The sequence below is a fragment of the Tetrao urogallus genome (assembly GCF_951394365.1).
Source record: "Tetrao urogallus genome assembly, chromosome: 2".
NCBI lineage: Eukaryota > Metazoa > Chordata > Aves > Galliformes > Phasianidae > Tetrao > Tetrao urogallus.
The window spans coordinates 44,825,269-44,846,309 of record NC_136814.1 but is presented as its reverse complement, the minus strand read 5'-3'; the positions used below and the strand labels follow the sequence as shown (position 1 = coordinate 44,846,309).

The following is a 21,041-nucleotide window of genomic DNA, read 5'->3' as shown; positions in this document are numbered from 1 at the left end:
TGCAGTACTTCGTGAAAAAGAAAACCGAAAAATTTACGTTCCCCCAACCGCGCCTCGTTGCGGCTCTGCGCAGGCCGAGGAGCACAGCTGCGCAGCCATCCGGCCTGCGTGCGCCTGCCCCGGCCCGGCAGCCCCGCGGGCATAGTGGGCGGGGCGGGGAGCGGCGCGGCGCTGCCCTGCCTCACCTGCGCGAAGGTTGCTGCCCGCCGGCAGCCATGGACGTGGGGGCGGCGGACTTCGCACGCTGCCTGCCCAGCCTGCGGGACCGCGTTGGCCGCGCCGCTTTCCTGGGTGAGCGCTGCGCGCTCGGGTGGGCTCTGCTGTTTGGCCGCTGCAGGCCACGCCGCCTTCGGGCGTGCTCCTGGTCGGAGTGTTGCGCCTCTGAAACTTCAGTCTTGTAAAGCTGTGTGTAAATGAGGAAATGCACCGAGAGGCGCTTCAGCAGCTTGTTGTCCATGAAGACACCATGGCAGACAGGAGGGCAGAGGATGCTGCTCTCATATATTGTGAACCATATCAGTTCTAGCTCGCAGCAGCACCGTGCTCTGCTGCCAGCTCCCCGTGCGGCAGCTGCCCTCATGCAGCCACGCTTTTGTGGCAGTCAGTCCCTTTTCTTTGAAGCTTGCTCTTCGTGGGTTTGAGGAGAGGTCCTTGCCCAGATGCTGGTGAAATGCATGCTTCCATTATCCGGTGTTTTTATTTGTTGTTTTGGAATTCCTTCTCTTTAACAGGCCTGGACATGGAGTTTACTGGCCTACATTCAGTTTTCCCACAAAATAACCAGCCCAGGTAAGGCTGTTGGACTTCACATGCAGGGGAGAGCTGCTGCTCAGGCGTTGTGGAAGTGAACCTGAGCACTGCAGCTCTTCTTACTCTCATCCCTTTCCCAACCCTCCTTGTTATCAATCAGCTTGTTTGACTCCCCAGCTGAGCGGTACCAGAAGGTCAGGCAGAGTGTGCAGCGCTTCACCATCACGCAGCTGGGTGAGTGCCATGCTGGCAGAAAGCAGCCTTCAGGGGGTTGGTGTTTTTTTCCTCTGAGCCAAGCCATAGGTGCTGATCTTTATATGAGGACTAGTTGTGTGGTCTGTCAAGCATACACGGTAAAATTCAGAATAGCTTCCCGGAACGTGATCACCAATTTATATGGTATTGGAACAACAGGTTGCCCAAGGAGGTTGTGGATGCACCATCCCTGGAGGCATTCAAGGCCAGGCTCTGGGCAGCCTGGTCTGGTGGTTGCACATAGCAGGGGGGTTGAAACTAGATGATTATTGTGGTCCTTTTCAACTCAGGCCACTCTATGATTTCCAGCCTCGTGCTGAGCCCTGCAGATTGCTGTGTTTGTGTTCTGTGCACTGGGCCATTGATTTGCTTTGGTTGGTTGCATGATATTCTCTGAAGTTTAATAGAATCAGCTTTCTAACATTGTAAATAACTTGAAGTCTTGTGGGCTGTATACTTCTCACTGGTCTAAAGTTGTTAGTGAATGAGAAAGGTGCACTCCCTCAGGGTCATTGCATCACATTATTAATTGTCACAGCATTTGTAGATATCAGTCCAACATCATCATTTCAATTAACGTTTCTCTCTCTTGCAGGGCTAGCAATATTCTCAGAAGAAAATTCAAACAAGTAGGTAAAAAGCATCTTTTCCACATGGCCTTGCAATTACCTTTCAAAATGAAGGCAGTGTGGTTGTACTGCTATGCAGAAATCTCTTGGGAAGGGTTATGCAATATCTTGTCGTTATCTTCTAGTGGAGTTTTCCTTTTCGTTGTAGGTATGTGGTGCATTCATACAATTTCTTTCTCTTTCCGTCAACTTTGGGAGTTATGGATGCTGAATTCACCCTTTCTGCATCTAGCATTCAATTCCTGTCTCACTATGGCTTTGACTATAATAAGGTAGGTAGTCTGTGTGTTAGGAATCTAGAACAGAGGAAATCTGTACAATTACAGGAGAACTTAGTATTAATGTCCACACACTCGGGGTAAAAAAGCAGTTTGCTAATGTATGAATACATAGTGTGGTTTATTATCAACGGGGAGAAGGAACAGTGGTTTTCTGAAGTGCCTTATAGTCAGTCAGCACGTCTTTGTCAGCCTACAGCACATTTCCCCATCTCTGAAGAACAAGAGGCATCTCTAGTGAGCATACAAGTCAGTAGAGACTCCAGAGGGTGTCTTTGTTAGCCGTAAAGGTGTGAAGCTCTCAGTTTACCTGCATCTTTTCTATTGCCAGATTTCCAATAAAACTGAGGCTATGTTGTTACGTAAGAGCACTGTTTAACAATTCTAAGCAGGTAACATGGTGTGATTTTTATCTTGACACATGAATTATCTTATTTCCTTAAAGGAAAGGCGAAAGCACAGCAAAACATGTGTCCTCCTTTACGTAAATATGTATCTTGAATTACCATCAGTTGGTGTTTTCCAAGAGGCTGTTTTTAAAATGAGACACACCCTTATCACCTTAATACATGCCAGGTTTGAATCTGGCTGTGCTGTTCTCTTACCTGATGCAAGAAAGTCCAGGGGCAAATAATCAATCTGGCATTTTTTCCTCCTCAGTTCCTGAAAGATGGAATCCCATACATGAATGAGTTACAGGAGAAGATCCTTAGCCAGCGTCTCTTAGAGGGTAGCTGGAAAGTTTGCAGGTGAGTGTTACTTAGAGAGATGGCTCCTGTAATGTCACTGCTGACAGCTATCTTTTCTCAAATCATGTTTTGTAAAACCTGTTGATCTGAATGCCTTGCTGCCAACTTTTTCCACATACTGTAGTTTGTCCTGAGAAGTACTGAGATCACAGAATTGCTGAGGCTAGCAGGGACCTCTGGAAGTAATCTGCTCCAACCCCTGCTCAAGCAGGGACACCAAGAACTACTTGCTCAGGACATGTCCAGGCAGCTTTTAAAGATCTCCGAAGAGGGAGGGAGAGATTGAAAAACCTTACACAGTCTCTCTGGGCAGCCTATTCCAGTGCTTCTTCACTTGCACAGTCAAGAAGTGCTTCCTGATACTTTGGTGGAAAAAATCATACAATACAATCTGGATTTGGCTGGATAATTGGGAAATTCTGCATTCCCAGAGCGGGGTGTGAGTCTCCCTCTATGGAAACACAAAACAATTTCCCCCATTCCTTCTTCATCCCTGATCCTGCTTCAGTGCTCTGAACATGAATGTGGTGAAGAAGGCTATTGATGAAGTGACCTGTTGGATAGCAGCAGCCAAGGAAGGGGACTCAATGATTCTGCAGGATCTGAGTGGTATGAAGCAGGGTGCCTTCCTGTGGGCTCTGAGTGGCTTTGTCACTTCTCAACATCTGGGGCTGCTTGTTGTTTCCTCCTCCTATCTATGTCTCTGTTCTTGTCAGGAATTTCTCTCTGAGCTCTGCTTTTCTGTGTTGTTGTGGCATTGGGTTTTCCCGTGGCAGAGATGGATGTCTGGGTGCTTGGACCAGAAGAGCTTGCTTTGCAGTCACTGGTTTCCATTGTGTGCTTCAGAGTAGCAGCTGGAAAATTCATAGTTGCTCTGAAACAGGAAAGCTTTGGATTCGTCTGCAGTGGGCTTGTTTTCAGTACAGGGGGATTTAGAAGATGGAACTTCATCCAAAGTATATTACCACCCTTGTGCAGCAACAGGAAAGGCCCACCTAGCCACGGGGCACCTCATGCTAGTAGGCATAGAAGCCCACTTGCAACCCATGTTGCTCTTCTGTAAATGCAGCCTTTTTTTTTTTTTTTTTTCCCTCCAGAGCTCTCAGGAATGTCTTTCTCTCTCCACTCATTTTCAGTTGGTCTTTTCCTTTACTTTGTGTCCTCCCAAAAGCTTATTTGACTGAAATTCTCCATGTGACTTTTTTTTGCTGTCACTACATGTGCAGGAATGTATTAAGATCGTATCATTCAGGACTGTTTTTTGTACCCTGGAGTAGAACGATCTGGTTAGTCCCTCTGTCTAGAAAAAAGTGTTTTGCTAAACAGAATTATTTGCACCTCTAAAGTTTTTACTACTTCATTTCTGTCTTAGATTCTCAGATGCTTGATGTTCAACTGGTTCTGCGACAAGCTCTCCCAAACGTTTGGACAGAGCCTCTTGGAGACAATGAGGTGAGCTGTAAGAGAGTTTCCACCTTGGTAGGTAGGACTGACATTCCCACAGTGATTCTGAAGTGTTGCCTTTTAATAATGAGTCCAAGAGGAGAAGGCAGTGACAAAGAGAAGTGTCAATTCTGAATCCCTTTTCTTGGGATCTCACAAAATTGAATAACTTTGGTTATTGGAACAGTTCCCAAGTGGAACTGTTTCCCCTGTGACCACAAAATACCTTGAGTGAGAAACACTTGTCCTTGGGGCAGTTCTGCAGAAACTCTCCTGCTGCCTTTGAAAAATCTCTCCTTTAATACCTTTGCAAGAAATAGCAGTTTTCAGCCTTTTGTGTTTTTTCTTTGCTGTCTTTTGCCATACAGTTGCTTTGAAGATTTTTACTTTTGTATGTCTTGCTTTAGTGGGATATGCCTTTGTTTACGCTGGTATTTTCCTTTTGATGCAGTATTTTCTGAATTAAACCAATGGCTGCAGACATTTTAGAACATGGCACAGTAGTGGTAACAGTCAGTTGCTTAGAAATGGATTATGGAGGGTTTTTTTTGTTGTTGTTCTTATTTTTTTTCCTTGCTTTAGTTCTGTTTTGGCTTGATAGCCATTATCAGCAGAGTGACAGGCTTGCCCAGCCTGCTCACCTGAAGCACAGCCTTTGGGGATTCAATCTGTGCAATGCTTTTGTTTGTTTGTTTTTCGGTTCCATAAACTTATAGTATTGGCATAAAGTTAATTATGTTTATTTGTGGTCCAAACTATCTGTGATAGGAGCCATCCTCTTAAAAAGAAAAGCATTAATAAGGCACCATCAGAAGAGGTCTCGTATTAGTGGAGCACTGACCTCAAAAGGGAAGGAAAGTGAGCCTGGCTGTTCTGAGGTCTGAGATGCACATTCTCTCATCTTTTTTTCTTCATTTTTCATACTAGAAGTGGATCTTGAATCCTCAGCATTCAGTACACACAGGTAATGTGGAAGGCTGATACCCACTGTTTTTTTTTTTCAGGTAATGGTGAAAAAAGTGAGTCCGCAGCATCGTCGCCTTCTGGAAAGCTCTTCTCATGACTCCTGCCAGAAGGAGCTCATTCTCACATCTGCCCGGGGCTTTACCAACCTCTTCCAGATAATTGTTAAAGCTAAAAAGGTAAAACGACCCATCACTATTCTCATTTATTTATTTTTTAATCTTTTATTTAACTTGCTGTTCTGGATGTAAAAGCATGATAAGAGATAAAGTGGCTTGTGTTAAATGACTCAGCTCGTTCAGTGTGATCATCCTGTTCAGTTGTCAGTTGTCTACTTGAGTAAACACAAGAGTCTGCAATGCTGAATCCTTGTTACAGCATGAATCACCATCTAAGAAATCTGAGCAAATTTTTGTTTTGAACAAGTTAAGATTTCTAGCATGTGGCAGACCTGTTTCTTGGATCATGCACACCTTTGTTGTGATTATAGATGACAATTCTTGTGCTCTGTATCCAGATTATTGAATGAATTTCAGCTTCAGAGGGCTTTATGGGTGATAAGGAGGTGATGTCCTTCCACTTCTGAGTAGGACTGTAAATCTGATCACTGCAAGATACTATCACTGCTCAGCTGAACGGGAATCTGCCCCATAGTTCCTTCAATCCACTCAAAATAGAGTTCTACTGAAAAATACCCTCTTCAGAGAGCCCATAAGTCTGATTTCCTAAAAATACTAGTCTTGATATAACTCATGCAACCTGAATTACTTTTGGGAGGAAAGGATTACAGCTGTTGAGCAGGCCTGAGGTTGGTTACGCCTGAGTCCTTCTGCAAAACTGTGCTTCAAACAGGCTGTTGTTATGTTTGTTCTTCCAATAGCCTCTGGTGGGACACAACATGCTGATGGACCTCTGTCATCTCCATGACAAGTTCTACAACCCCCTGCCAGGTAATGCTGTGCGTATCTGCTGTCCCAGGATCTGTGCCCCCAGCAGCTGTCCTTGCAGCAGGGAGGAGAGGGTGAGAGCTGGTGGTCCTTCACCACCCCAGTCACCCACAAAGCTGAGCAAGCAACAGTGCTGATCACCTATCTCTACTGTGCCCTGCTGGAACAGGGCATCATTCCTCTGAGTACACTTCCTTTTCTTAACTGTTTGAAATACCATTGGCTTCTCCTCGTTTTTGTAATGTCTTTATGTGCTTTGCTTTCAGAAAGCTATGAGGAATTTAAAAAGAACATTCACCACCTGTTTCCTGTTCTCATAGATACCAAGACTGTAACAAAATCCATCTGGAAGGTGAGATGGAAAGATCTTTCTATGCGGACTTACATCTCTTTCATCCAGTAAAGAACGTGTGATGGTCACAGAGCAGCTGTGATCAGTTCTAAGTGTTGCCTTGAAACGGTCTGATTTCAGATCCCATTTAATGAGGCAGCAGGATCAGTGAATGAACTCACATGGTTTTCTAACCTAGATTTGTTTTACAGAACTATCAGTTTCCTCGAGTATCTAATCTTCTGGAGGTGTATGAGGTTTTGTGCAGGTCAGTGGTGGGCTATAAAACTTCTGTAGTCCATCTTGTTTTCATGGGAAAAATATTTTGTTTGTTCATAATTTTCCTCCTCCCAAAAGTTTTCAAGCTTGTTTCTTGTCTTCCTAAATTTAAGAGCAAAAGCTTTGCTCGTATTTGTTATAAAGTAATTGTGAATTATTATTTTTTTTTTTAAGTCAATTTTCATCTAGTACAATGGGACTACAGTCCATGAGATGTTGAGATGTATTGTAGTTTCTACTGTGTAACTGCAGAGTATCAGGGCGGTGGGCATGGTTGAGGCTGTCCAGGGCAGGGGGCATAGCCTCAAGTGCTGGAGTTCAAGGTGCGGTTGGACACAGCTCTCAGACAGAGGGTTTGAATTCTGTATGGTTCTATGTGGAGCCAGGGGCTGGACTCCATGCTCCTTGTGGGCTCCTGCTAACTTGAACTATTCTATGCTTCTAGTTATGTGGTTATAGAGATGCCTGTATTCCAAAATACCAACAGGACTTCATAGCTTTGTAATAGCTTTCCACCTTTATTTAATTGGTCTGGAGGTTTGCTTGCAAGTAGCCTTATACACAGCTGCACAGCTTGTGGCATGTGATGAAATGAGTGAATTTAAATTCTCAGTGAAAACACTGATTTGAAATACCCGCTCTCAGGAAAAAGCTTCTCTTAGCTGAAAGCAGGAACTAAGTACGATAATCTAATGGAGCATCAGTAGATCCTGTATTTCATCAGCTTAGCCATGGTGTGTTAGAACATTTAACCTTTTCTACACTTGTTCTGTGGATAAATTGCTTGTGTGTGTTGTCAATACTTGGTAGGAAAATCAAAATTTCCCCTCACCCTCACTTCCAAAAATCAGATACAAAATTAGAGCTTATAAAAACAGCATTATTCTGTGGTGGGTGTTGTTACTGTTTTTAGCTGTTTCAGACTGTAGGTTCTCAGAGGTCCCGTGTTTTTTGTTCTTTTGTTTCAGCCATTCCATGGGTTTCAGTTTAATCTGGCCTGTTGATTTTCAGTTTAATTTACATTTTTGCGTGCAGTCAGAACAAATATGCTCCTTTGCAGGTTTGAATGGAAGAAGAGACTGAAGTGGTATTTAGGAGTTAAGTTTTCAGAAAGACTGGAAGATTGCGTTCAGCAAAGTACCTCACCCTTCTCATGCAGTAGTTTAAAAGTTGCTTCTAACATGTTCAGTAGCTTTTTCTAAAATGAAGCCACAGGTTACTAGAGAACAGGCATGTAACTTTGTCTCTAACATACCGAGGAAGGACAAAAATCTTACATGTCCATTTATCTTCAGCAGCGACTTAAATCCCATGGATCCATCGTGTCCAGTGATTGCTCTTGCAAGTGACTCTGTGCGATACGGTACAGTTTTTAAGCACACCTTCCAAGTTGGGAGTTTTGTTTTACTCTGTGGATGTCCACAGGCACAGCATCAGTGAGTGTGAGTAGGACTGCTGACTTTACATCGAGCTGCTGGTACGCAGTTCCCATGCCATCGGTAGCGTTAAACACAATTTGGTTCAGGTCTTCATGAAAGTTAATTTTGTTCTTATGTGCATCTCACTAAACTCTTCAGACATTGGTATAAGTGTTGCCTTTTTGCTGGGGTCATTTAAAAATGCCCGGTAGAATCATAGATGTGCCATAGGTTGTAAGGGCTTTAAGGGGAGGGAGGGAACAGCTGAGCAGTGGAGGAATAAACAGCAGAATAGATCTTACAGACATTAAGGTTCTGTGGCCAAGCATTTTCCACAGTGTGCTAGAGGTGTTTGTTTCTTTTTGATTTTGTTGGACGCTTCAGCTGAGAAGGCGGCTCCTCATGAGGCAGCGTATGATGCATTTCTCTGTGGTTCAGGTAAAATGCTTCTTCAACACTTGTTGTTCGAATGTGACAATGCCTTCCCTGCTTTGTGGCTCTGTTGTTTATTTAGTGATAAGAAGCATTTGTTTATATAATGTTGCTGTTAGTAACTTAGCACTTCAGTGAGTTTTGTGCTTAAAGTAATTTCCATTAGTGGTGTTTCTACAGTTTTTGTTCTAATGGCACCCCGTTGTTCCTCTTTCTAGTTCTTCTGAAGTCAGCTCATTTGCTGTTGTGCAGCTTGACAGAGTGAGTGGAGCTTAAGGGTTTATTAAGAATTGTTACGTAGATGGATTTTACGGAATACAAGTCATGAGTTGGTTCTGGCTGATGTTTTGTATTCAGGCCTTCCTTTTGGGTAAAAGAGCGTTATTGAAAATGTCACTGTTCTAATTAGATTGTTATCTTATAAATCTGAAAGTAGTAGCTTTATGTCAAAGCTGACATTTAGAAAAATGAAATTGGGGGCCATGAAATTGCTCAGAGGTTGGGAAATGGCACAGTGAATCCTTTATCCTTGGATCAGCTCTCTCAGGGTCAGTTCACTTGGTTAAGGGTCAATTCATTTTCCATTAGTTTCCACTTCTGAAATCTCTGTGATTCGGTGACTTCAGTTAAGCCACTGTTCAAAAATCCTTTCCCTCTGCTTGCAGCTTTTTGGCTTCTGTAGATGATGCTAAGGTTCAAAAAACCCATTTTCTCACAAAACGTTCTTCCGTTTTGTTTTCTGACATAGCAATGCAGCGAAGGCCAATTCTTCTTTCTCTCAGTATCTCACCATGTTAGCCGAGTATTTGAACAAGGTGAATGTCATCCGAGGTGGCGTCTCAAGCATTGTGCGTATGAATTGCAGGTCTGTAACCAGGTGGTGGGATATGTAGGTCTGTAGCTCAGCTGATGCATTCATTAGAGAACAGTACACCTTGCCTGGGCCCACCTTGGCAGAAGCTGTCTCCGTGCGGGTGGTACTAATGACCTTTCAAAACGTCACTGAGTTCAAGTTCTGCCTTATGGAGTTTGTTAATGTTGTTATCCTGTAAGATGGCATTAGTCCCTTAATGCTGCGCTGACTTGCTGGGCCCTGGCAGAGAGCTTGCTGTTTCTCTGTTTTATTTTTCTACACGATAATTGTGAGTTTGCTTTTATGACTCACATTTAGAAAAAATCCTTGGGCAGAAGAAACATAACTTCACACCATCAGCTGTATTGTACAGAGGACTGTCTTATTTTTGTGTTGCATTTTGCATGTTTTCTGCTAGTGGTATTTCTGCAGTGTTGCTGGGTGCAGATATGTCTCAGTATTGCACATTTTCCAGAACTTTTCTGGGGAAGATGCTTCCTGCCGATACCCCCCTCCCTTGGTTGTCTGTGTACGAGGTTGGCCACGGCTGGATGAAAGGCAGATCTACCAGGAGTTGCAGCCTCTTTGTCGCTTTGATATTAGACGGCTTTCAGAGAATCAATTCATTTTGCTCTCCAATAGATTTAAGCAGTAAGTAACCAGAAAATCCTTACTTTCTGTTACCTTAATCCTCTCATCCAAGTTCTCTCCCACTCTCTCCTGTATCACTCTATTTAGACAGAGGGCTTCCTGCTCTGATGTGTGAGATTTCATAAGCAGCCTGGGAGTCATGGTTAATGACATCTCTTCTCCTTACAGTGTCGTTCGTGTTCTGCGTGATTACAAAAATCACCCTAAGCTGCAGATCTCTGTCTATCGCCACTGGAGGCACTCTCCTCATGTGAACTGCCTGTTAAAGTGAGTTACGGAAATCACATGAATGGGGAGGAGGGAAGAAAGGCATTTCTTTCAGTGCCTCGGCCCTGTCACAGGAGCAGTGTGCTGTTCTCTGGCCACGTCCCAGAGAACAGGGGATTCAGAAGCAGGCTCCTGTGCTGACTGTGGGTTGGTGCTTGTGAGCTTTCACTCCTGGGCAGCAGGAGTGATCTTGATCTTCATTAACTAAGGAACGTTTCCCCACGGATAGCACAAAACTATGTGCCATGGTAACAGACAGAGGATGACCTTGATAAGCTGCAGTGCCAGCTCCGGGCCTGGGAGGAGGAGGCAGAGTCTCCAGGTGTGGGATGGCTGTGTTTCTTTCTACAGGAGAGTTGAAAACTCAGTAGTAGGAGAGAATTCTAGATTCAAAGTATGTCTCTCTGGAGAGGCAGTGACAGCAGTGCTTGTCAGTGGTGCATTTATGGCCTGACACAGTCTGGAAAAGAGTCAGTTTTGAACAAGAGCAAAATTAACAGTATTTTATCATTCTTCCCCTTTAGAGTCTCTGGTATTGTGGCACTTTGGTCTCTGTTGGCCTTTGTGCTTGGAGGATCTCCTTCCCGTTCACCATAAATGACTCTCTCAGATGAGCTCTGAGGAACAGATCCTTTTTTCTTTTTTTTTTTTTTTTTGAATGTTTGTTTTGTTTCATTTTCATTACATTCAATAAAGTACGAGCAAAAAGAATAGTGTTTGTAACTGCCTTTGTGGAAAAGTGTTTTTGAAGAGGATGTATTGGGTCCAGCTTGTGTTCCTTTGTAATCTGTTCGAAGCACAGAGGTGCAGATTTTGCTTTTATGACTGATTTACTTTGATTTTTCTATTGGTGCTTTGCAGTTATTCATAAGCCAGTTTGTTCTCAGTGCTTGCTCTGCTGCATAGAACACTTTTGTGCTGAAGTTCTGGAAGTTATGAAATGAACGAGACTATTTTTAACGGCAGTTGTAAAGCAGGGGAAATGTCACTGTTTACCAATTGGAAATGGGCAGAAACCACTCTGGAGGCTCGTGAAGTATTATGGAGAATATAAAATGACTTGCAGTGCTGTGAGTGTCGTGTATTTCAGCGATAGAGCTGAAGCTAATCACAGCTAAAGGGAATTTATTGACTTCCAATTTGTAGAATATACACAGGTCAGGTGAGTTGGCATCGATTTGCATTTGCTTCTAGTGCTCAGCATGTGAGCGCTCCTTTATCCAAAGATACCACAAGGTGTGCGTTGTTGATCAGTTTCTCTGATACAGCTGCTGTGTTTGTCAGCCCAGGGACTGCAAGCTTAAGAACTTTTTTTTTTAAAACAATTTTCCTTCTTAAAAACAACCTGCTGATCCGTGATGTCCAAATAACGGTCTTTAGATTTCATTGCTCAGCACCTAATTTAACGGTGTCGGTAGTCAGATAATATATAGAATCTGCATTTAGCTTACTCTGAAATGCTTATTGCTGTGGAGGACCTTACAGCAACGACAGTATTGCGGTGTGCTTGGCACTCTGCTACTAATGGTTAGCTGCTGTGCTGATGTGCTGGAGAAAAGAGCACTGTATCTTCAGCTGTGGTTCCTGATCTCAGCAGAACGTGTGGTTTGCAGCTCTCATTTCATAAGATAGCTCCCAGCCAGGCAAGTAACGGATCTGACTTTTTTTTTTTAACCCCTGCAGTAGTGGGGTTTTCTGTCACAGCGTTCCTTTAAATAACAGCACAAGTATCTCCCTGTTTATTCTGTCATTCTTCTTGTCTTTTAGCATCACTAGAGATCCCCTTTGTATTAAGGAAAGCACAGGCTCTGAACTGTGTGGTTTGGGAAAGTTCTCACTTTCAGCTAGCTACTTAAATGTGGGGGAGATAAAGCCTCTTGCTTTTCATCTTTACAGTCTAGGGAGTGTGATGTTATAGAAGCCATTACCTCTGAGAAGCCCTGCAGTTTTTAAGAGAGCATGCACTTTAAGTAACGAAAAATCGATTGTGCTGTTTTAAATTTGGCTTCCTTTCTCCTGTTTCCTTTTCCAAATGACACACAGACAAGCAGCAAATCAGCTCCTAGCACTACTGATTTCTCTCTCAGTTCATCCTCTACAGAAACAAGCTTCAATTCTGAGTAAAACAGAGATTCTCTCACCTCTTTTTGAGAAAGAGCCCTTAGGTCCAACAATGCTTTCCCCTCCTCCAAGGCACAGACATGCCTCCTGAAGTAAAATATTGTAGCAAATCAAGGCTTGGCTTTCCTGCATTAGAGTTGGGAGAACATAAAACACTGTAGATCCACTAGATACTCCTACTACGTATCAGTTAAATTTGTGTTCAGCTTTTATACATAAGAAATGCGGACAGGTTGAATACATTCTGATCTCCCTTGGGGGGGAGGACTTTCAGAATCAAGTTGCCAGACTGTAATAACCCAGGGTCACTCACTCAGAGCCTTTTGAAGACATCAGTTAGATGTACTAGCAGTCAATTCCCATGAAACGGTTTAGCTGGGGGCCAGACCGACAAATCAGAGCAGCAAATTTTAGCTGTGGGAAATGATTTTCAATTTTTTCTGAGTAGCTCTAGATCAATCTCCCTGAGCATGCCAACATGGCCATTCTGACCTCAGCTGTCGTTTTTTCTCCAGGCCAGGAAATTGTTACTAACCAAAGTTAGAAGTACTGGAAGTAGTTCTTGTGGTGCATATTCCTGTATGCCTTCTACAGGGAGTTCGGGCACTTCTTATGAAACTAATTTGAGGTGATGAAACCTGCCTTGTCATTCCAGCACTCAAGAGGTGCACCTCAAGTGGCTCTAAGGGCTGTCAGCTCAGAAATCAAACCTGCTGCCTCCTGAAGTCAGTGCTGAAACCACAGCAAAGTCCCTAATAGAAGTTATTGTGAACCTCAGCACCATTAGAAGGTTTTACTTTAGCTTGTAAGTCTGGAAAGAAGAATTTCAACAGTCAGTGAAACAATTGTAAAGATGTCTGATAAATATCTAACCCTGCAAATGGAGCATTTCAGATCAGAATTTATCTGTTTCTAAGAACAACTTGATTTTTGATACGCTTCCTTTTTGTCAAATGTTCATGATTAGGTACCTTTTATTTTCTGAGTTAATGTCCCTGTTCCACTGGGTATCCTCTCAGGGCATTTCCTGCTGCCAAACTCCCAGAGTGGAAGTCTGGCAGCAGAGGAGTTCAGCATTCTCACATTAAAAGAAATACCATCAGGTCTCCCCAGAGCCTTCTCTTCTGAGGCTGAAGAGCCCCAGAAGAGATGTAGAGGAGAGGAGAAGTTCCATTCCTTGGATCATTTCTGTGGCCCTCCTCTTGATGTTCTCCTACAGGTCCATGCCTTTCCTATACTGAGAGCTCCATATCTGGATGCAGTACTCCAGATGAGGTCTCACCAATGCAGAGCAGTGGGCAGAATCACCTCCCTCAACCTGCTGGCCATGCTTCTTTTGATACAGCCCAGGCTATGGTTGGCTTTCTGGGCTGTGAGAGCACATTGCTGGCTCATGGCCTTCCACCAGTACTCCTGGTTCCTTTTCAGCAGGGCTGTGCTCCATACTTGGATCCCCCTGCTTGTACTGATAGCAGGGCTTACGAAAAAAAGAGCCCAACTCCCAAATAGTCTTCAATTATGCAAAAAAGAAAACAATCTATTGTGCCACAAATGGAAGAAGCAAACTTGTGGCTCATGGTTTCAGTGGCAATTCTAAATAGTAATACCGCTGACGCACCTGAGGTTCATCTGAATTTCTAAGCATTGAAATCAGTGGAAGAATCATCAGTAACCCTTCATTCTGTACTTGGAACTAATGCAGAATATTTTATTTGTTTCAGAAGACTTGGCACTAGTGATCGGGTGCAGCTGTGGCTTGTTCTAGATTTGCTGTAAAAGACACTGCTAGAAATTTCTGCTTTGCCTCCAGCTTTTGATTACCAAAGGTCATGCTGGCTATAATTTCCCATTGTTTAAAAAACTACTCACAGCCAGCATAACTGGACATGCAACATTTGCTTACCTGACAGAACTGATTTGTTCTGTGCCTGAAACACCTTCAGCAGAGGTAGTTGTTCCCACATAAAGAAAAGGATTTGCAAACTCACAAGCTCCCACAGCTGCCTACAACACTTGAGACTTACCCGTCCCCTGGGATGTGGGATGCAGCTGCTTGATGTCATTGCTCCAATAGGGCTGCTGGGTCATGGGAATTGATGCCACAGGATATGTGTAGGGCACAGTGAGGGGTGTCTGCATCTGGGGGCATCACAATGGAGTGGGGATGCCTATGCTTCATACTTTGATGAATATCCTGGGTGTATCATGGTCAGAAGGCTAATGGTATCCTGGTCTCCATCAGAAGAGGGATGGCCAGCAGGGTGAGGGAGGTGATTGTCCCTCTCTACTCTGCCCCTCGTGAGGCCCCAGCTGGAGTACTGCATCCAAGTGTTACATCCCCCCACACAGGAAATATGTGAAACTTTTGGAGAGGGTCCAGAGCAGGGCCACAAAGATAATTCGAGGGCTGGAACATCTCACCTGTGAAGATAGGCTGAAGGAACTGGGCTTGATCAGCCTGGAAAAGAGAAGGCTACAGGGAGAGGTTGTGGGGTTTCTTTCTTTGGAGACATTCAAAACCTGCCTGGACGTGTTTCTGTGTGACCTGATGTAGGTGTTCCTGTTCCAGAGGGGGATTGGACTGGGTGATTTGTTGAGGTCCGTTCCAATCCTTGATATTCCGTGATTCTGTGGGACCTCACTGTGGCCTTCCAGTATTTAAAAGGTGTTAATAAACATGAGGGAAATCAACTTTTTACAAGGGTAGATAGTGATAGGACAAAGGGGAATGGTTTTAAACTAAGGAAGAGAGATTTAGGCTAGATGTCAGCGGGAAGCTTTTTACTGAGAGAATACTAGGGTGCTGGAACAGGTTGCCCAGAGAGGCTGTGGATGCCTCATCCCTGAACGTGTTTGAGGCCAGGTTGGATGGGGCCCTGGGCAATCTGATCAAGTACTTGATCTAGCAGTTAGAACCCTGCCAGTGGCAGAGAGGTTGGAACTTTATGATACTTGAGGACCCCTCCAACCCAAGCCATTCTATGATTCTATGATTAGTACAGCTGAAAAGCATGCCGATGGGGGACAGAAAGGCAGCTGGAGCTCTTCCCTAGTCCCATAGGCACCTTTTACCTCTGATCTGCACCAGACAAAAGGTGCCACACCAGCACAAGGCCCCTTTGAGCAGACAGACCCGAGGGCTGGCATAGCACCCAAAAGGAGTGGCAGCCTGCAGCCAGGAGCAGGGCTTCTTTCCTGCTGCTCTCTGGCCTTCCCACCCTTTAGCACTATGCTTACTTTCTGTGGTCCAGCTTTTGGACAGGTCTTTCTGGTTAGAGCACATAGGTGTTTTTTCCATGGTTACTCTCAGAGACTTTGCAGCCCAAGATGGGCTTTGCACTTTGGCCTCCCCAAGCCCAGCTAGAGATCTGTCCTCCTCCTGCTGCTCCTTGCCTCCTTCCTGGGAGATGCAGCTGGTGGGTGCTCCCACTGTACTGCCCAGCCCCTGGAGCGAGGCCCTCGCTTTGCCAGAAGTTTTCCCAGACAATCTTGCATAGTGACTCACTGTCTTTATAGTCCTGAGAAGTCAGAAATGCACACCCACCTCGTGCCTGAAGACCTGGGTTTCCCACTCAGTCCTGACTCTGCTCCTTCTCTCAAATGGCCGTCTCTGCCTCATCTCTCAGGACTCTCCGTACTGCTGTCAGAACTGGCTCCCAGACCTCAACCTACTCCATCCCTCACACAGAGGCAGATCAAAGTATTTGCAATGCTGCTAATAGGGTTGGACAAGGCAGAAGCGTAAACCAGTCTGAACAACACTGATTTAGAAGTCCCAAATTTCAAAATGCTTTTGAGTCTTATGGGCATGGCAAAGATGAGGAATGCCATGATGGTGACAATGATGTGTGATGTCAAACCTTATCTGGGGCCTCTGTTGCGGCAGGTTCTTTTGGGCTGCAGTGAACAAGATCTGACTGGAGAGAACCATGAGGAGGGGGTAAAAATAGGAGGTAGCTATTGCACTGCTTATCCCAGAGCCCTCAGAGAGCAAAGCTTGGTAGACCTTCAGTTGGTGAAGTGCTCTATCCCACTTGTGATCAGGAAAGCAGCACACCCACAGGCTGAGAGGCTCCACGTGGGAGCAGGGTGTGCAGACATTGCTCTGTGTTGAAGACTGTCAGAAGAAAGTCCGGTGTTGTCCCCAGTGGAAAGAAAACTATGCCCAGCAATGAGTAGTGATAGCTGAGAAATTCTTCTGAACAGGTGACTGCAGGTCCACTGGAGTCAGCCTGTATAGCACAAGACAGCTGGAAAGAATGACGAACTCGGTGGACAGTTTTAAGACAAAAGCCTTCCAGTACTTGAAGGGAGTTTATAAACAGGAGGGGGACCGGCTGTTTACGAGAGTGGATAGTGATAGGACAAGGGGGAATGGTTTTAAACTGAGACAGGGGAGGTTCCGGTTAGATATTAGGAGGAAGTTTTTCACACAGAGGGTGGTGATGCACTGGAACAGGTTGCCCAAGGAGGTTTTGTGGATGCCCCATCCCTGCAGGCATTCAAGGTCAGGCTGGATGTGGCTCTGGGCAGCCTGGTCTGGTGGTTGGCGACTCTGCACATTGCAGGGGGTTGCAGCTAGAGGATCACTGTGGTCCTTTTCAACCCAGACCATTCTATGATTCTATGATTTAATGAAAAGCAGTAGGTCTCCTCCTCTTCATCTTGAAACAGAGAAATCAGAGAATGATAACACTACCACCTAATCCCAACATGCCATGGGAAGCACTAAATGGCAAATATGCCTTCAGAAACAATGTGCCATCTTCCAGGCATTGGATTTGATCTTGTTAGGCTTTGCTGATCATCTGCTAACGAGGTACAATGTGATTAAGTGACTCTGTTGTGATGTTCTCTGAAACATGAGCTCTTTTCTGTGAGCAGGAGGGGAATTAATATTCTGCCAGCAGTTTGCATTACTGCAGCTAGTGGAAACATGCCAGATAATTTTTAGGTTCCTAGGTATTATAATTTAGAGTGACTGTAAATAAATTAATTTCTTATGAGTCCCACGCATTAGGAAGAGAACAGATACAGTCTGTGAATATTATGTAAATTAAATCACTTCACCAAAGGAGAGACAGGTTTATTGAACACGTCAGAGCTAAAGCTGATATGCATTCTCTTCTGCATATTCTGTTACAAATATTGTACTGAGTGATTCCCAGTTCCTTGTTGCAGCTGGGTTACAAAGATCTCATCTCAAGCATGAAAGGGGGAAAGTAAAAATAGTTCCTTGCAGAGAAAAATCTACTCATTAGAGAGGGCTGCTGCAAAGGTTAGAAATAAAATTCTGCAAATTGCATAAATGCCCAGGCTGACAGTACTGAGCTGATTCGCACAGCAGATATTCCCATTTAAATAGCAGTGCTTGCAAACAAATAACTACTAAAAAAAAGTATGATGTGGACCTACTGATCTTACTTCTGTGGATAGGTATTAATAACCCACAGCCCTGAGACAATAAAGAAAACTTCTTTTGTGATAAGAACCCAGCAAATGTGAAAATGTTAGCAAATTATCTATATTGCCACACATTTAGTCAGCTACCATGTACTATTAATGAAAACCAGTCTGATAATATTATAACTGCCATCAGAGGAAAAGTCACAACAGTTTTCTATAGCCATGTTTATGTAATCCAAAAGTTTGTCGTTTTACGGAGCACACAAAGTCATAAAGCAAAATGATTGGTCACCAGTGTTAAAATGACAATTAATGCATTATTTTAATATGTACATATACCCAGGGATAAATACGTAACGGCCTCATCTGATTTTGCATTCTTTGCTGTCTAGTGTAGTTTGCTCATATTTACACAGGCTTTGAAAAAACAAAAAACAAAAAACCAACATTCTACAAAGCACTAAGCATCTCTTTATTGCTTTCATGGTAAGAACAGCCAATACCATTCAGCACTTTGCAGGATGAGGACCTACATTTTCCATGTAAGTTTTGATCTTTGCTGTAATTTGTCTCCAGGATCAGGCTGGGTGTGCAGCACAGAATCCTTCAGTTATGGTATGCTGATTTCAGTTATTCTCAATATCCAACAGAAGATGGGAGAGGGAAGTTCGCAGATCTGTGTAAGCTCAACTGTGTTACTGGCTTGTGCTCTCTAAAATTCGTTTCCTTAGGAAAAGAGAAAAAGTTTTACTTGAAAGAAGGAAATTTCTGGTGCGCTTTGGTGCTAATTGTAGCAACTGAAAATATTCACAAAAGTCAGCAGAACTGAGTCTTGATGGAGAATGAATACAATTTCTGTTGATGGCTCTGCTTTGCTTTGCAAATGCCTTTCAATGCCAGAGCCGTCCTGTTGAAAAGCCTACCTTGTGCACTAACACAGCATCAAGAGGCACTGGGGAAGAGAGAAAGGCACGGTCCTCCCTCCAGCCACTTCTCTTCTGTTTGCCTTGTTGGACTTTGCTTTACACACACGGGGCTGTGCACTGTGTGATCCTTCCACATCTTCCCTTTCAGAAGGAAACCTTTCTATTATTTGCTCTTCAATAAGTCAGACTTAGCACATCTCACTTACACTCGTTCTTTAGGTAGGCTCCAAAGTAAAGAGACTCTTTCACCCAGACCTCTCTGGAGATGATAGAGAGAAAGAAATGCAGGGAAAGCTCATGTTTCCTCCATCAGCAGAGCGCCTGCATGGGACCAGCCTGGGCTTTGCCCCTTGCTCCTGCTGTTTTCTCCGAAGGATCAGTTTACTTGACCTGGAGAGCACACACTTCAGACAGACACAGCTACAGCAACAGGAAGGCAATGGTAGCTTCACAGGACAAAAGCTGGGAGGGAAATGAAGACTGTGCTTTGGACCTGTCTTGGCCTGCTGCCAGTGCCTGTCCAAGAGGCGCAGCCATGTCCTTGCATCAGCTTCTGAGAAAGTAAATGATGGTAGTATGTGTGCAGAAGCATGGGAGTTGGCTGGGAGGAATCCATAGTCCTGAGGGCTGTGTCACCGTGCTGGGTGCTCTGCTGGTGGTTGTTTGGACTGGGGGATCTGTCTCATAACAGACAAGGCTAAGCCAGCAGAAAGAAGGAAGCGTAGTGTGCTTGAAGTACGGTGCCAGCATGACATGCTGTGGCTGTGGAAGGAAAAAAATGAATTCATTCACTCAAGTGAAAGGTACAGTCCTCCCTGGGCCCCAGGAAGAAAGGCTCTGCAAAGTCGGAGTGACTGAGAGGATGTTCCATGTCTCCAGCATGGAAAAGACAGGAGAAATGCTCAGCACCGACCCATGAAGCAGGAAGCAAGAAAGCCCTTCTTCCTGCCCAGATGTGAGGAGGTGCCATGCCGAAAAGTGTGGCCAGTCATATCCTGTACAACGCATACTGCCCCTGAGAGCAGCCAGTGGGGCTCGACATTCCTGCTGTGAGGAAATGCTGGGTACGTGCACTGCCTTTCCCAGCACCTCCCGGGCCATCTCCTGTCAGTAAGGGCAAAACCATCAGTCTCTAAAAATGAGAATTGGAGGGGGGGGGGGGGGGGGGGAAGAAAAAAAAGATCTTGGGTTTCATTTTGGTGCATTTGATCTCTGAATTTTGAAAGAAACAGCAAAACCCTTTTAGGTTGCTTATATACATTCAATTGTACTCTCAATTAATTAAAAAGACTCAGAGACAGTTGAGTGCTTGATTGCATTATTTAAAAGCAATAAGCAAACCAACATCACCAACATCATTTTCTTTTTGTAAGCAAAGTCAGACAGGAGGTACTTGCTGCAGTTCCCATCTTGTGCTGGCAGTGCCCACAACTGCTGTCCCTGCAGAGGTGGGATGCAGGGCTCTGAGAAGCCTTGTGTGCTCTTTCAGCTCCCACGAAGAGGAGCTGCAGGCACAAAGGCATACATTTGCTTTTGTAAATATTTAAGGCAGCTCCAGTCTCCAGGAATCTCCAGGAGATGGCCCTTTTCTTCCTCAGACAATTCTTACAAGATGCATTAAATCAAACAAATAGAAAACTGAACGCTTCACCGATCTTAGAGGAATGGAAAGTCCCAGACATACCCGTGAACAGATTAAATAAGCAGACTTTATTAATAACAGTGCCACAGACACAGCATTCAAATCTGGAATTCCCAAGAGCAGAAACTGTTCTCTCCGAAACAGACAAAAATGAAAATATACTCATTTCTTTCTTTTTTTTTTTTTCTTTTCACTAAAACTGGAGTGAGATCACTAACTGGGAACATGGGACCAGGAGAGAGCTCTTCCTTTCAAAAGTCCAACTTATGATTACATTAAAAATTCCTATATCCAACCCCATCATACTAAAAGTGGTCAGGATTTTCTTCCCATTCTTTTCCCAGCTCGCCCCAAACAGTGCTCCTCTGACAGTCAGCACAGTTTGCAGCTTAGGCACAGGATTATATCAGAGGTGATACAATCTTGTCATCTAGGGCAATATTCTCTGACACTTTAAATTCTGCCTGATGTGACACATCATTTCCTAACTGGAAGAAGTGTCCTTCATAATCCAGAACAAAAATGTAAGTCAAGATGTAAGCAAGTTTCAGGCTGGTCCCGTTTCCAGTCAAGCTGACTGGTGCTTTGCTGGAGGCTTCAATGCAGGTAGGGTGAGACAAGCTGTCTTCTCACAATTTTGTTTGAGGTTGCCTTGTGAAGAGAGAAAGACAACCGTTCATGCATATGTGAGGAACATGGAT

The 21,041-nt window shown here is 44.2% G+C and overlaps 1 protein-coding gene across 1 annotated transcript; it reads left to right on the top strand.

Moving 5' to 3' along the window:
- Nucleotides 1-215: 215 nt before the first annotated feature.
- On the top strand, nt 216-10,842 carry PNLDC1 (PARN like ribonuclease domain containing exonuclease 1; the record flags this gene model as incomplete). Its single annotated transcript, XM_079532723.1, has 19 exons — nt 216-291; nt 732-789; nt 911-984; nt 1,601-1,634; nt 1,783-1,906; nt 2,573-2,661; nt 3,170-3,270; nt 4,034-4,113; nt 5,109-5,246; nt 5,948-6,017; nt 6,281-6,366; nt 6,558-6,613; nt 7,920-7,987; nt 8,427-8,555; nt 8,693-8,735; nt 9,223-9,322; nt 9,803-9,978; nt 10,147-10,245; nt 10,770-10,842. 19 exons carry the CDS (start codon nt 216-218, stop codon nt 10,840-10,842), a joined length of 1,674 nt encoding a protein of 557 aa, XP_079388849.1.
- Nucleotides 10,843-21,041: the final 10,199 nt, after the last annotated feature.